The sequence below is a fragment of the Salvelinus alpinus genome, chromosome 7, assembly GCF_045679555.1.
Source record: "Salvelinus alpinus chromosome 7, SLU_Salpinus.1, whole genome shotgun sequence".
Taxonomy (NCBI): domain Eukaryota; kingdom Metazoa; phylum Chordata; class Actinopteri; order Salmoniformes; family Salmonidae; genus Salvelinus; species Salvelinus alpinus.
Genome location: NC_092092.1, coordinates 51,127,808 through 51,143,859, shown reverse-complemented (window position 1 = coordinate 51,143,859; position 16,052 = coordinate 51,127,808). Strand labels below are relative to the sequence as shown.

Genomic DNA, 16,052 nt, shown 5'->3' with positions numbered 1-16,052 from the left:
GCCACTCCAATACCTTGACTTTGTTGTCCTTAAGCCATTTTGCCACAACTTTGGAAGAATGCTTGGGGTCACTGTCCATTTGGAAGGCCCACTTGTGACCAAGCTTTAACTTCCTGACTGACGTCTTGAGATGTTGCTTCAATATATCCACATACTTTCCTCCCTCATGATGCCATCTATTTTGTGTAGTGCACCAGTCCCTCCTGCAGCAAAGCACCCTCACTACATGATGCTGCCACCCCCGTTCTTCACGTTTGGGATGGTGTTCTTCGACTTGCAAGCCTCCCCTTTTTTCCTCCAAACATAACGATGGTCATTATGGCCAAACAGTTCTATTTTTGTTTCATCAGACCAGAGGATATTTCTCCAAAAATTACGATCTTTGTCCCCATGTGCAGTTGCAAACCGTAGTCTGACTTTTTTATGGCTTGTGTACTATTGTTTGTACAGATGAACGTGGTACCTTCAGGCGTTTGGAAATTGCTCCCAAGGATGAACAAGACTTGTGGTCCACAATTTTTGCCTGATTTCTTTTGATTTTCCCATGATGTCAAGCAAAGAGGCACTGAGTTTGAAGGTAGGCCTTGAAATACATCCACAGATACACCTCCAATTGACTCAAATTATGTCATTTAGCCTATCAGAAGCTTCTAAAGCCATGGCATAATTTTCTGGAATTTTCCAAGCTGTTTAAAGGCACAGTCAACTTAGTGTATGTAAACTTCTGACCCACTGGAATTGTGATACACTGAATTATAAGTGAATTAAGCTGTCTGTAAACAATTGTTGGAAAAAAGTAGATGTCCTAACCGATTTGCCAAAACTATAGTTTGTTAAGAAGAAATTTGTGGAGTGGTTGACAAATGAGTTTTAATGACTCCAACCTAAGTGTATGTAAACTTCCGACTTCAACTGTATATATATAGCCAATTTGCCCTCCATTCTCATGTATTAGTTATATCATTACTACCCACAGTACATTGCTTAATGATTACAGAGAGGTTCATTTAGAGTGCAACCAATCTTTCTGAATGGTTAGATACTGTTGTGAGGTTCACCCAAATAGTGGCGCCCACATATTCTGGACCATCCACCCTTACAGAGAGTTGTAAAATTATGCAATAGTTTAAAAACAGTGTATGGTGTTCTTATACAGTACCTTCAGAAAGTATTTATACCCCTTGACACATTTTGTTGTGTTACAGCCTGAATTCAAATATTACATTTAAAAAAATTCACCAGCCATCTACACACACACACCATAATGACAAAGTGGAAACATGTTTTAACATTTATTGAAAATGAAATACAGAAATCTCATTTACATAAGTATTCACACCCCATTTGCTACGACACTCCAAATTGTGCTCCGGTGCATACAATTTTCTTTGGTCATCCTTGAGATGTCAATACAACTTTTGGAGTCCACCTGTGGTAAATTCAATTGTTTGGACATGATTTAGAAAGAAACACACCTGTCTATACAAGGTCCCACAGTTGACAGTGCATGTCAGAGTAGAAACTATACCATGTCCAAGGAACAGACATACCAAAAAGACTCACAGTTGTAATCACCACGAAAGCTGCTTCTACAAAGTATTGACTCAAGGATGTAAAGACTTATGTAAATTGTATATTTCTGTATTTCATGTTCAATACATTAGCAGAAATTTCTGAAAACATGTTTTCACTTTGTCATTATGGGGTATTGTGTGTAGATGGCTGAAAAAAAACAACAAATGAATCCATTTTGAATTCAGGCTGTAACACAACAAAATGTGAAATAAGTCAAAGTGTATGAATACTTTCTGAAGGCACTGTAGACGTGGCTTTACAGTTACTTAAATCGTAACTGATTGTTGTAAAATCTAGCAACCTTATTGACTGATTCATTCTGACTGGTTGTAATTGTTTCTGACTAGTTCGGACTGGTTCTAACTAGTTGGTCTAACCGGAGAGGCTGGCCCAGGTGCGGTTGATGTCCCTGAGGGCCTGCTTCTCGGCGATGGCCCTCTTGATCTCGTCCAGCACCAGGTTGAGCTCCTTGGAGCGCTTCAGGTTTTCCTGCTCGGCAGAGTGCAGACGCTCCCTCAGGCCCAGAAACTCCCGCTGGTAAATGTCCACCACATCACCTACAGAGAGAGAGAGGCGAGAGGTTTGTGAAAGTCTTAACAGTTATCTTGAGTCTTAATAACTATCTTCTGTGATTTGCTATTTTGCATAGTATTACATGATTTTAACTGCTTGAAGGGCAATACATTCATTGCTCGTTTCATGCCAATAAAGTATGTTCAAATATTTATTTGAGAGGGGGAGAGGGAATGATGGCGAGAGGGAGAGAGAGAGAGGAAGACATGAGAGCAAGAGGGAAGAAAGAGCGGACCGTTACAGGGGGACACAGGTTGACAAAGTAATTTAACAGAAACACATCAACTACACACCATAAACATAAATGTCACCCTACAGCATCTTGACATGGTCTTTATGAGGTACACAGACAAAACAGATACAGCACATAGGTAGTCCGTCCTTGGTGACTTTATGCAGCATTTAAAAGGAGTGATTTACCGTGGTCTGCGTGGAGCACTTTTCAAGTCATTACCCCTCTTAACAGCTTGATCAATAGGCACTATGCTCTGGACTGATATGCATCGATCCTAGTGGACGAATCACCTCACTTAACCCATAGATTGTTGGACGAAATCGACAGTAGCCTGGTCCCAGATCTGTTTGTGCCGTTTTGCCAACTACTATGGACGTACATGTATGTTGTAGGGATATTCTGGGAACAACAGAGTCATTTCTATGCGTGTTATAAATCTGCTAGGGACGGGCCAGAGCTGAATCCCAAATAGCCCCCTGTTCCCTACATAGTGCACTATATTTGACCAGTGCCTTACTCAAGGGAACATGTACAGATTTCCCCCCCTATTTGGCTTAGGGATTCGAACCAGTCACTGGCCCAACACTCTAACCGCTAGGCTATCTGCCGCCCATTTGGGACAAAGTGCAGGTATTTCCAGGTCACTGACCCCTCTCTAAGCTGTTCTGACTGATATTCCTCCCCGCCTCCATTCCTCCTTTCTTTATTTTCCTTCTTCCCACTGGTCTCCAGTAAAAGAGAAAAACACTGTCCCTGGATTTGTTTTTCACAGGATTATATTTATTTGGACTCACACACACACACACACACACACACACTGCAGACCAACTTGCACACATACATACATGCATTCACACACATTGTAGGCTATGCACATAAGCACATGCCAACGCATGGATACACAGTGCGGAACATAATAATACATTTAATTTGTACAGAGTTTTTCATTACAGAGCTCTCTAAACTCTACCGAGGGGAAAAGAATTACATGCACATACACACCTTGGAATGGACACACACACACACACATACGGGACACGCATGTACATACTTGCATAAGGGCGCACACACACAGTTCTGAACATCGTGTCACATTGAAGCAGGTGGGAGCGAGTTCGGAAAAAAGCTAAATCCCAGGAAACAACATAGGACTCCTGTTTCACTAATGCTATGTGAACCCAAATCCCGGTGTAATCCCTGATAGCACCTAGCCCTGATACACAAAACGTACAGCAACCCAGGACTAGAGACGGATACATCTGACAGCAGGCACTTTTAATATTGCATAACTGAAAAGGTAGAAAGGTGAAAAGGCACAAGGACAATGCAATATCTACTGAGAGCATCTGGAATAAAGCTTAACAGAAACCCAACAAGGGAAGCACTTTACAATAACACCTTGTAATAAAACATTTACAATGGATTAGTATAGAGGTTTCCAACCTTTTTCGCTTACTGTACCACCAGCTGAGTTTTGCTCTGCCCGGAGTACCCCTGAAGTACCCCCTCATGTGCATTTTACCAGTAGGCCTTTGGCACATGACTTCCCTCGAGAACCCCCAGGGGTCCTAGGGAACCACTGGATTAGTAAATAGTTTATTCATCATTTATGGGGCGGCAGGGTAGCCTAGTGGTTAGAAGTTCGAATCCCCGAGCTGACAAGGTACAACCTGTCGTTCTGCCCTTGAACAGGCAGTTAACCCACTGTTCCTAGGCCGTCATTGAAAATAAGAATTTGTTCTTAACAAATTGACTTGCCTGGTTAAATAAATAAAAATTACATTTATGAATCATTACTCCCAAATTTGTAAATGTTAGGTAAGGTAGTTTCAGGCACATTTATAAACAACTTTTAAAGTATGTAATAATGACTCATAAGGTCGTAGATATTCCAGCAGTACCCGATGCTCCTTAAGGTCTCAAAATGGTGGAGAACATATCAATGGTTAAACGATAAGCACATAAGACAGAGGATTTTTAAGGAAATATATTAATACAAAACAGTCACACTGTTGTAATAGTGTGAGGTGTAACTTCAGACACTGTATGCTGAGTAAAGTAACGTTTTTGATTGGAAAAAGGCGTTTGTTGGCAGTGACTTTTCTACCAAAACCAAAGTGTGGATTGCAGTGACCCCCTACAGCAGTCGATAGACTGCTTAAGAGGAAAGGAAACAAATATCTGAATTCATAATTCCGCTGTACTATCCCATTATGTTTTAAGGATTACTACGCTTAAAGACCCAGTAAAAGTGGCGACAAACAAAGCAAAGTGTGAAAATATTCTGCGGTTAAAAGACTGAAGCACTGGAGACTTTTAAAGGTGTAATATTTTCAGTAGTAATGAAGGAATAAAAATCCACTGGAGAAAAACTGTCCTGTCTGGCCAGTGTGTCGGCTACATCTCTCTGTTTTATGATAAGTTCATGTTTGCGAGGTTAACAACATGAGCAAAACATTTGTATTAAAACTGTTTCTCACGTTCTTGCAACAGTTGTTTTACAACAGTTTGTTTAATAAAACGGTCAAATACATTTCCTTAAACATCCTGTGTTGTGTGCTAATTCATTTACCATTGATACAGTATGTTCTAGGACAGGGGTATTCAACTCTTATTTACCATTGATACAGTATGTTCTAGGACAGGGGTATTCAACTCTTACGAGGTTTGGAGCCTGCTGTTTTTTTTTGTTCTACCTGATAATTCATTGCACACACCTGGTGTCCCAGGTCTAAATCAGACCCGGAACCAGGAAAAAAAAGCAGTGGAACTGACTTCAAAGTCCAGAGTTGAATTAGAGGGTTCTAGGCTATTTTGAGACCTTAAAAGGAAAATTCCGCTCAAAAACTATCTTTTGACATTTGTTTCATTAGTCCACTGTTGACACAGTCCAAAACTACATGTGCTTTGATTGAAACAAAACACAGGTAAACTATAGTTTGTTAACACCATCTGCTCTAAAACACATTCAAATTAATTCAATACACTATAGGCTACATAACTCAAGAAGATCTTGCATACCCCCCTGAAACTGATTGAGATCAAATGGTTGGCATGCAGATGCTTCATGGACGTTTCACGGTAAAACTTCCCGACTGACAGTGAGCGATGTGACGGGAGGACTGCAAAAAGGCGTGCGTAATGTAGAGGTAGAGAAACATATGCGCCAAACGTGATTCGGATCTTCAGCTCTGGTGAAAAAGGAACGGATGTGGGTGGTTACCTCCGGATCCGCAGCCTTTCAGGAATGGTGACAGACACACTAAGACAGACAGACAGACATCCACACCTCCAGAAAGGAAGATGGCACATGCAGGCTCGATGCTGGGTATTCAGAGAGTGAGTGAGAGAGAAAGAGTGCTGGTGTTTGTGCATATAATGTAAGTGTGTCTGTTGCGTTATTGGTTGGTGGCTGCACGCACAGTACGTATAGTGTGTATGTGTGTCTGTGCGCGGTCATGTGTATACATGAATCTATGAACACCTATGCTAGCTCTTATCTTTCCTTACTTACAACTTGTGTGTGTGTGTGTCAGCATGAAACTAGACAGAAATTAATTAATGCAAATTAATGCCTCAGTTTTTTTTGTACGTTTTTTTTTACAACACCAGCAGTCTACAAAGTTGTGGACAGGGAAGAAAGCAGGGATAAAAGTAGAGGTATGAGATGAAAGTGTCGAAGAATGATAGTGTCTTACAGCATGAAGCTAGGGAAACTTTTCACTTCTCGCTGCGGCCCCGGATATGATGAAACACGGGCTCAACAGCCGAGTTTAGCCTCTCTAAAGCATTGATAGCATTAAGGACTGTTGCTGCTGGGGGACAGTGCAGTTTCAAAAAATACAGATAAGAATAAGAGATAAAAGTAACAAGTACTTAAAGAGCAGCAGTAAAAAAAGAACAATACATACAGGGGGGTGCCGGTATAGAGTCAATGTGCGGGGGCACCGGTTAGTTGAGGTAGTATGTACATGTAGGTAGAGTTATTAAAGTGACTATGCATGGAGGACAACAGAGAGTGGCAGTGGTGTGGAGGGGGGGGTGGGGGTGCAATGCAAATAGTCTGGGTAGCCATTTGACTAGATGTTCAGGAGTCTATGGTTTGGTGGTAGAAGCTGTTCAGAAGCCTCTTGGACCTAGTGTGTGTGTGTGTGTGTGTGTGTGTGTGTGTGCCTCTTGGACCTAGACATGGCGCTCCGGTACCGCTTGCCGTGCGGAAGCAGAGAGAACAGCCCATGACTAGGGTTGTCTTTGAAAATTTTTAGGGCCTTCAACTGACACCGCCTGGTATAGAGGTCCTGGATGGCAGGAAGCTTGGCCACAGTGATGTACTGGGCCGTTCGCACTACCCTCTGTAGTGCCTTGCGGTTGGAGGCCGAGCAGTTGCCATACCAGGCAGTGATGCAACCAGTTAGGATGCTCTCGATGGTGCAGCTGTAGAACCTTTTGAGGATCTGAGGACCGATGCCAAATCTTTTCAGTCTCCTGAGGGGAATAGGTTTCCTTTCCCCCCTCTCCATCGGTGGTCTCCTTTTCCCCCTCTTCTCAAGTGTGGCACACCACCAAAGAAACAGCATGCGTGGTCACTCAAAGAAGAAGGTCTTGCCCAAATTTGGTATGGTGAAGAAGAGTGAGTATGTGTGTGTGTGTGTGTGTCAGCCAGACCCACACCCTGGACCCGTGATACCTGGCAGGGAATCATACTCAACTATGAGGGATCCTAAAGGAAGGTGTGTGTGTGTGTGTGACAGAGTAAGTTTTCATTTCTTGTCCTAATTCTTACTGATTTTGGGTTGCATGTCTGTTGTGTAGATGCAGATACAGACAGATGGATAGACAGAGGAAGCAAACACACACACACACTCACACACTTGTGCCTGCGTCTATGGTATGTTTATTTTTCCGACACTCATTAGCCAGACAATAGTTCCCCGGTCAAGTCTGCTTGGCTGATCAAAAATGCTACAGCACTTCCCAGACTAAACACACACACACACAATCTCCCCCCCCCCACCGACACACAAACACACACTTTCTCCTTCCTAATGTGGAGTTTTAATTATCATTCTGCAGAATTGCTTATCTCCGTTAGCTTAATTATCTAAATCACTGGACGGTTGTGTATTAACTGATTACAGAGCCCATCTAGATGGGCGGCTGCATGCTGCATTGCTACAAAACAAAACAAAATCGCATAATGCATAATACATGGCTATGGAATATTGCATTATGAAAAGGGCCAACCTCATCAAGACTTGTTTTGTTTGCTTGTGTGTGTGTGTGTGAGGGAGAGCGAAAGAGCGAGAATGTGTGTAAATGCATTATGCGTGTTATTTTGTAGGTGTGTGTATGCATTATGTTACACATATTATGTGATTGTGTATGTGTGTGCATGCATGTGTCTATGCATATATAAGCTTGTGATTGTGCGTCATTCAAGCAGAGATGATTACTTTCCCATATATGATGGTTTTCAGGTCTGGCGCCTTAAAGCAGTGGTTCCCAAACTGTGGGGCGTGAGGGGTCAGAGCATATATACAGTGCATTCGGGAAGTATTAAGACCCCTGGACATTTTGTTACGTTACAGCCTTATTCTAAAAAGTATTAAATAAATGTTTTTCCTCATCAATCTACACACAATACCACAAAATGACAAAGCAAAAACAGGTTTTTAGGATTTTTTGCTAATTTATGAAAAATTAAATACAGAAATACCATTTTTACATAAGTATTCAGACCCTTTGCTATGAGACTTGAAATTGAGCTCAGGTGCATCCTGTTTCCATTGATCATCCTTGAGATGTTTCTACAACTTGATTGGAGTCCACCTGTGGTAACTTCAAATGATTGGACGTGATTTGGAAAGGCACACACCTGTCTATATAAGGTCCCACAGTTGAAAGTACATGTCAGAGCAAAAACCAAGCCATGAGGTCGAAGGAATTGTCCATAGAGCTCCGAGACAGGATTGTGTCGAGGCAATGATCTGGGGAAGGGTACCAAAAATGTCTGCAGCATTGAATGTCCCCAAAAATACAGTGGTCTCCATTATTCATCAAATAGCTGTGAAGCGGCACTCCCCATCCAATCTGACAGAGCTTGAGAGGATCTGCAGGGAAGAATGGGAGAAACTCCCTAAATATAGGTGTGCCGAGCTTGTAGTGTCATACCCAAGAAGACTCGAGGCTGTAAACGCTGCCAAAGGTGCATCGACAAAGTACTGAGTAAAGGGTCTGAATACTTATGTAAATGTGATATTTCAGTTGAGAACAGTTTGAACTATAGCTGTGTATGTATGTACGTGGTCTGTACGCCTGTGCATGCATTGACTAGAATGTAAAGACCTCGCCAAAAGCCGTCCACAATAGGACCCTATCAGCTAATATGCATACTTTCTTCACCATAGACAATCAATCATCCAAATTATATAATCACTAAGCAACCGATGTCAGCATCCACATCAGGTCAAATGTGTACATACAATCTACAGCATAGTGCATACACACCACTACATAGGGGAGTGTCAAGCTTAGGGCATGTTTTCTCTCTCTATTCAACAGATCAGGTCGATATATGCAATATTCACTGAATACCAAAAGAGATTTATGAAGACTTGAGACATTTGTCCCGCCTCTTTTCCCATTGGATCCGAGCAGTAAAATCCTCTGAATTCATATGAGGATTGTCCATCAAAACTCAGCAGTTTGCTAAAATTAGAGAAAAAAAACTGAAAACCAAACCAACCATAAACAACTTGAAACTAGGAGTACTAGAGGCCACATGTATAAACGTTTGGACTGACACATCATGCCAAGGTAGTGAGAGAGAGTCACATTTCAGGACATGGAATGTGTATGTCGAACAGTAACATGAGCCTGGTAGCGATGATGTGCGTGCGGTGACATCGTCGTAGTACTCTAAAATCGGTCTCTCCTGTTCCTGTTGTACACATTTTAAAAGGAAAGACAGCAGTTGCTTTTACACACAGACCTATAACTGATGATTTCAAAAAGACATGGACGAATAGTCATAGCATAGTTGAAAGACCTTAATCATCTGAAAGCTTTGCTATTGACACACTTACACCGACAAAGCGACAAACTAAGTCGTTATGTACTCAGCCTGATACTCTAATTACACACTAATCCTAGATTAGTGGTCCGTAAAACACACATATCAACAAAGACTGATGTCATGTAAGCCACTCGGCAAAGGCATAGACCTACCCCAACATGTTCAACTCAGAATAACACTTAACTGAACCCACACAATACTAAAGCACCCAAACCCACTCAACTTTGCACTTTCACTCACAAGCACACACACACTCACAAGCGCACACACTCACACTTTGTTATTTTTTCATCATGGGGAACTAACATTGATTTCCATAAAAAAATCATATTTTCCCTAACCCATTACCATAATTCTAACCCCTAAACTTAATGGGTAAGTGGGAAATGTCCCCACTAAGGAGAATTTTAGAAGAACCAACCATACCTAATCCCGGCTCAGTCACTGACTAAAAGAACAGCCATCGACTAAAAGAACAGCCATCTAACACACACACACACACCAAAATCTGCTGCCTGAATACTGCACCACACGTCACACACTGTCACAGTAATCCTTTGTCCCCTGGAACATTCTTCCCATAAGGAAGCGGATTGGAAATGCCTGTGAATGTGCCTGGGTGTGAATGTGTGTGACTGCAGTCCATCTCCCCGCCACTTGTGGGAGAGCGAATATGAATAAAGGGAGTGTCGGAGCGCTGTCGGATCATGGCCCACCAAGCTACTCTGATCAAAGCCTTCCTCATCCTCTTCCTCACTTGAGAGGAAGAGTCTTGTGAAGTCTATCCCTCTGAGCTTCGAGGATGTGTGTGTGTGTGTGTGTGTGTGTGTGTGTGTGTGTGTGTGTAAGAGTGAGAGAGAATGTGAATATGGGTGTGGAGAGAGAGAGAGAGAGAGAGAGAGAGTGTGTGTGTGTGTGTGTGCATGACTTTTCACCCTTGTGAAAGTCAAGGTATAAATGTATGGTGCAAAGAGGGGGCTTGGACTATGAAAGAGTCTCGTCAAGGCCAATGACAAGGCAAGGGTGGGAGGAGGGGTAAGTGTTTGGTTGCCATTGGAATCTGGTGTCCTGTTGCACATGCCTCAAGTTTCCACATGACATGGTTAAGATCCATCCGAAAAGAGAATTGTGTGTGTGTCCCATCCATTTAGACATAGAGAATAGAGCACCAAGTGGCACACACAAACACACACATGGACGGATGCAAGCACACGCACAAACACACACACACACACACACACAAACTCTCTCCCCCTACTCCAAATGGACTATGTGATTGCACTGCAGACGTCTGTGGTGTGGTTATACTTCCAGGCGTAAGAGAATACTCTGTGTGAGTGTGTGTGTGTTTGAGAGAACATGATACAGCACACATTCAGAACAGACTAGAACTGTAATGGGACACTAATGCTATTATACACCACTCTTACAGAGTCTGCAGCCTGTCCAGCTAAATTGTCCGCACCTGCACTCTCTCTCACTCACTCACATGGACACAAGCACACATCTGTCAAAAACATACAAACAAGTAAACAAAGACCTCCTAAAAAAAAACACACTGTGACCGTACAGCTAAATGCTTATTGACACCCCGAAGTTACATTCACATTGACAAAGCCAACACAGAGCCTACAAGTCTCAGTGGTGTGTGTGTGTGTGTGTGTGTGTGTGTGTGTGTGTGTGTGTGTGTGTGTGTGTGTGTGTGTGTGTGTGTGTGTGTGTGTGTTTTAAGGACCTCTCCATCTCGTGCGTGCGTGTGTGTTTGTGGTGAGAAAAAGGGGCCATGGTGGCTCCTGAATAATGCCATTAGGCCTGTTATCCTTGCATCACATTTCTGCACAGGCATCCTGGATGGAGGGATCAATACCTTTCCCTGGAGGGAGATAGAGAGGTATAGAGGGGAGGGGGGACGGTGCGTAGGGGTGGAGTCAAGGAAGGTAGGAAGTGGGGAATGAAATTATCCTAGGGCAGACTGATAGAGCACACTGATAAGAGAAGGTATGAGCACCCCCCCCCAACAAACACGCCCACCATGTCCACATTTCCATCCCCATGGCTTTGCTTCCTCACACGGTCACAGATTGACCAGGTTAACTGGCTGTCCCTAACGAGTGTCCCCAAAGAGTGTCCCCTATCAAGTATCCCTTAACGAGGCCTACGGCATATGGTGCTCCCTCAGTCTCAGTCCCTCTGCCTCTCTCCATTTGTTCAGCTGCTAGGGGGTCTCCTTGAAACAGGGTCAGGGGCGATGTGAGAGTTTGTGTGAGAGACAGAGAGAGAGAGCAAAACGCGAGAGAGATGGGACAGAGGGGGAGAGTGTGTGTGTGTGTGTGTGTGTGTGTGTGTGTGTGTGTGTGTGTGTGTGTGTGTGTGTGTGTGTGTGTGTGTGTGTGTGTGTGTGTGTGTGTGTGTGTGTGTGTGTGTATGAGAGTGGGAGAGAAATAGTGAAGGTTAGAGGTAACAGGAAAGAAAAATAAATAAAGTAACATAGATCTGCTGTATCAGAGGCCGACCAAGACCAGAATAGATAACCATCCACCACCACTACCACTTTACGGTGAAAAATGAATTTGTTGGGGGCAAAAGTGCAATTTGCAATAAACGAGAGGAGATGAGAGGATAGGAAATGGAGTTATCCGAGTCAACTGGCCATGCCTGGGAGACAGAGAGCAGGAGGGGTTACTATAGGGCAGGCGGGATGTAAAAACACCAGGGGAGAATGACTGCCCCCTCTCTTTGAAACCACGGATGTTTAAGGACGAAAGGGGTAAAGCAGGCATTGTAAGCAGAAAACAGGATCCACCATTATAGTGAATGGGAAAATGACGCTCTTCGTGATCAATCGTCAACTAAATAAAATACATTTTGGAAGACAATCACGGTACCAATAATTGCTTCTAATAAACTCAATTATTCTAAAATGGCAGCCTGCAGTACCCCGGTCGGTCGTCAACTTGAGTCGGTCAATGAGAGGGGGCAGCGCTAAGCTAGCCTGCAACGTCACTTCCTGGTCTAGCTCAAACTGCGCATTTTAAGTCTTAACAGACTATGTCTTTACATTTACCATCTTAAACAGACTTCATTTGGCTTCAATGTGCTTTTCGACTTCACATAGGAATGTTGTCACGTGATCAATGGCTTTGACCATGAACATATAGTCACTGACACACGAGCGATAAGCCTACAGTAGGTGCTTTCCAGCAAACAGGATTCAGCACAATTGAGGTGCATTGTCAAATGACATGTTGGTTTGTGGAAATGTGTTTGTACTGACTAATAGTTTTGTTTTGCATAACAGGGAAGTTGATGCTGAAAAGTGAATGTGCAATTTGAGGAGGTGAGTGTATGAGTAATGCAATGAGTGTCGCATGTTTGTGTATGAGTGCCTATATGGGTGCGGTGCATATGCAAGAGTGTGTTTGTGTTTGCGAGAGATAAAGTGTCTGAGTGTGTCTGTGTATGCGCTTGCCCCATCCCACCACACACACACACACACACACTCCACAAGAGAGCAGTAATTATCCAGACCCTAGTCTCCGAGTGTGTCTGGGTATACTGGTGCCAGCTGTGCCAGACCAGTGGTGCCAGTTGGGTGCCATCCCATTACTGCAGCCACAGCCTAATCTCCGCATTTATCAGAAATCATATCCTTATAAACCAGAGCTCATTTCCTGCAACAACCACAGTTAACATCATCATACATAAGACTATTGGGTTGGTGTGGTTTACGTTTAGTCAATCATGACTTTTCCTAGTCCTAGAAGTTGGTCATGCACTTAAGGTAAGTGTGGCCAAGTGACGTTATTAGCTAAAAACTAATTAATGGAAAATCATGAAGCCTGTACACTATTATTGCTCAAGAAGGACTGAAGACAAGAAGAGGAAGCCACTTTAGACTATTCATATGTTGCCCAAGACTTCCAAAGAAGTTGGGCTCACATGCTGACCACACCGCTCACATTGCATGCGCAAGAGTTGCAAAATAAATGTGCACATACATGTTATTCAATAATTGCATGTAAACTGCTAGCGCGTCAACAAGTGTATGCGTAGCCAGGCGCTAAACTTGAACTTGGTTCTATTTTTGATGCTTGACACCCCTTTAATCTGTGGATTATTTGTTGGTGTAGAGAACACACAATGTTTTCTGACTCAAATTTTTTCTAAAATCTATAAAGATCCAGAAAAAAAAAGGACATTGTACATTTCAGGTAAAATAACAACCCAATGTTTATATCCCAGGACAAATTAGCTAGCAACAGCAAGCTAGCTAGCTAAATGTCCATGAATGTTTCATGAGTTTTGACCTGTTCCCCAAATTAAAATAGTTGGTTCAGAGTTAGTTTTGATATTTCAACCTGCGTGTCCTGATCGCGTCTGATGTGGACGGACAAAATCAACATGTGCGTGCCCGGTGTAGTTAGCATGGACTGCAAAATGGATATCCTGACCTATCGCCCAACGAGTCTTCTAACTGCCGACATTATACCCTGATGAAGACAGCTTGGCTGTCGAAACGTTGGTTATAAAAGAATTGCATCTGAGCTCCTAAAGTAGCTCTCCTTATCTTTTTTTGTGTGTTCTACTCCACTAGCCAGCACCTCACCAAAACAGGTGTTTTTCTTTCGCCTCCAGCCATTAAAATCCATCCAAGAAGCTACAGTAGGGTTAGAGAGACTCTTTCCCATCTAGGGGAAGCCTAAATGGCAGAATTACCTGGGAAGCCTCAGGTCCACAGTGTTAAATTAAACCTGACTGTAATCTGGAGAGGAAGAGCAGACTGGCCAGTATTATCCATAGAGCCCGCGGTGCCCTCTCATCTCATCCTTTCATTTTCTCTCTCGCTTTTTCCTCTCCTACTCCTGGACAAATACTAACATTCTGTGGTTCCCAGGCACAAAGACGCTTCTGGGAAATAACTGAACAGGACCTAGTCTATATTGGTGTGTGTGTGTGCGAGTGAACCATAGGGATATACAGGAAACTTCCAAGATAAAGGAAAAAGGAAACACAAAACATAAAGTGTCAGTGTTGGGCCACCATGAGCCAAAACAGCTTCAATGCACCTTGCTGTAGATTCTACAAGTGTCTGCAGCTATTAGAGGGACGCGACGCCATTCTTTCTCGAGAAATTCCAGCAATTGGTGTTTTGTTGACTGTGGTAGAAAATGCTCAGGCGCCGCTCCAGAATCTCCCATAAGCGTTCAATTGGGTTGAGGTATGTGAATGAGACGGCCATGGCATATGGTTTACATCGTCGTCATGCTCATCAAACCATTCAGTAACCACTCGTGCTCTGTGGATGGGGGCATAGTCATGAGAACCAAAATGATGGCCTGCCCAGCATTTTTATACATGACCTTAAGCATGATGGGATGTTAATTGCTTAATTAACTCAGGAACCACACCTGCGTGGAAGCACCTGCTTTCAATATACTTTGTATCCCTCATTTACTCAAGTGTTTCCTGTATTTTTGCAGTTACCTGTATACTGAGTATACTAACATTAGGAGCACCTTTAAAAAATCCTTCTTTACCCTGTCTCCTCCCCTTCATCTACACTAATTGAAGTGGATATCAATAAGGGATCATAGCTTTCACCTGGTCAGTCTATGTCATGGAAAGAGCAGGTGTTCTTAATTGCATTTTATTTAACCTTAATGTAATGCTTTGTACACTCAGTGTACATGGCCCTGGGCTAGCCTCTTCTCCACGTTGTTCTATGAGAATCACCACCCCTAGATCAGTCTTCTAAGTTAAGTCTTTCTGAAGGGCCATTAGAACACATTATGCACATTGAGTTTGAAGCAAGAGCTACAAGAAGCACTAAGAAGCTAACAAAAGCTGTGTGGCTAGCAGCTGGGTTGTTCCATTTGATTTTATTCACTTTGAAATGATATCAAACTCAACCGTTTATTTTCTATAGATGAACACATGTATATCCCATGGTATGGTGGGGTATGCAAAATTGGTAAACTTTGGGCACCTCTATCTCCTGAATGTTATGGCATTCAGGTCCAAAAAAAACACTTTCTGACCACTTCTACCATGGGTAAAAATGTACGGAAGGTTTTGTTCAAATCAAAAGGGGTACGGTCAAAAAGTGATTGAAATCCAATGGAACAACCTGGCTACTAGTGAAAAAAAACACTAAGCTATGGAAGTCCAACTGTAAAAAGGCTAACAGAGAATGGCGCCCTTAGTGCTATTTGATGTGCAAATAATGGAAAGTCTGGCTTAGATCTGGATAGCAGAGTACTCAAGGATCACCATTACAGGTGTAGGATCTTCATTTGATCACCCTGTTGCAGGATAACTCCTGCAATGCAGGACATTTTAAACGTAGTGTATTTCAGGTTAAAAAAACGCTTCACATTTCCTGTTGCTGCAGAGATTTTTTTCCTGCTGTAACAAACTGGCTCAAATTAAGATCCTACATCTGTATGGTGACAGGCTTTAGTAGTGAAGTAAGGGTGTGTGTGTGTAAATGAGGCATTTCTACTAAGTAAGAATGAGAGAGAATGAGCATATTAGAGACACATATTGCCCTCAGATTACACAGACCCACAAAGAATTGGAAAACAAATCCAATTT

At 42.8% G+C, this 16,052-nt stretch overlaps 1 protein-coding gene across 1 annotated transcript in view; it reads right to left on the bottom strand.

Moving 5' to 3' along the window:
* Positions 1-16,052, bottom strand: part of mgat4b (alpha-1,3-mannosyl-glycoprotein 4-beta-N-acetylglucosaminyltransferase B) — a 215,224-nt gene that overhangs the window by 108,039 nt on the left and 91,133 nt on the right. Inside the window, exon 2 of the mRNA XM_071410634.1 lies at positions 1,953-2,132. Coding sequence (XP_071266735.1) covers positions 1,953-2,132 — 180 coding nt within the window. The remainder of the gene's footprint in view (positions 1-1,952; positions 2,133-16,052) is intronic.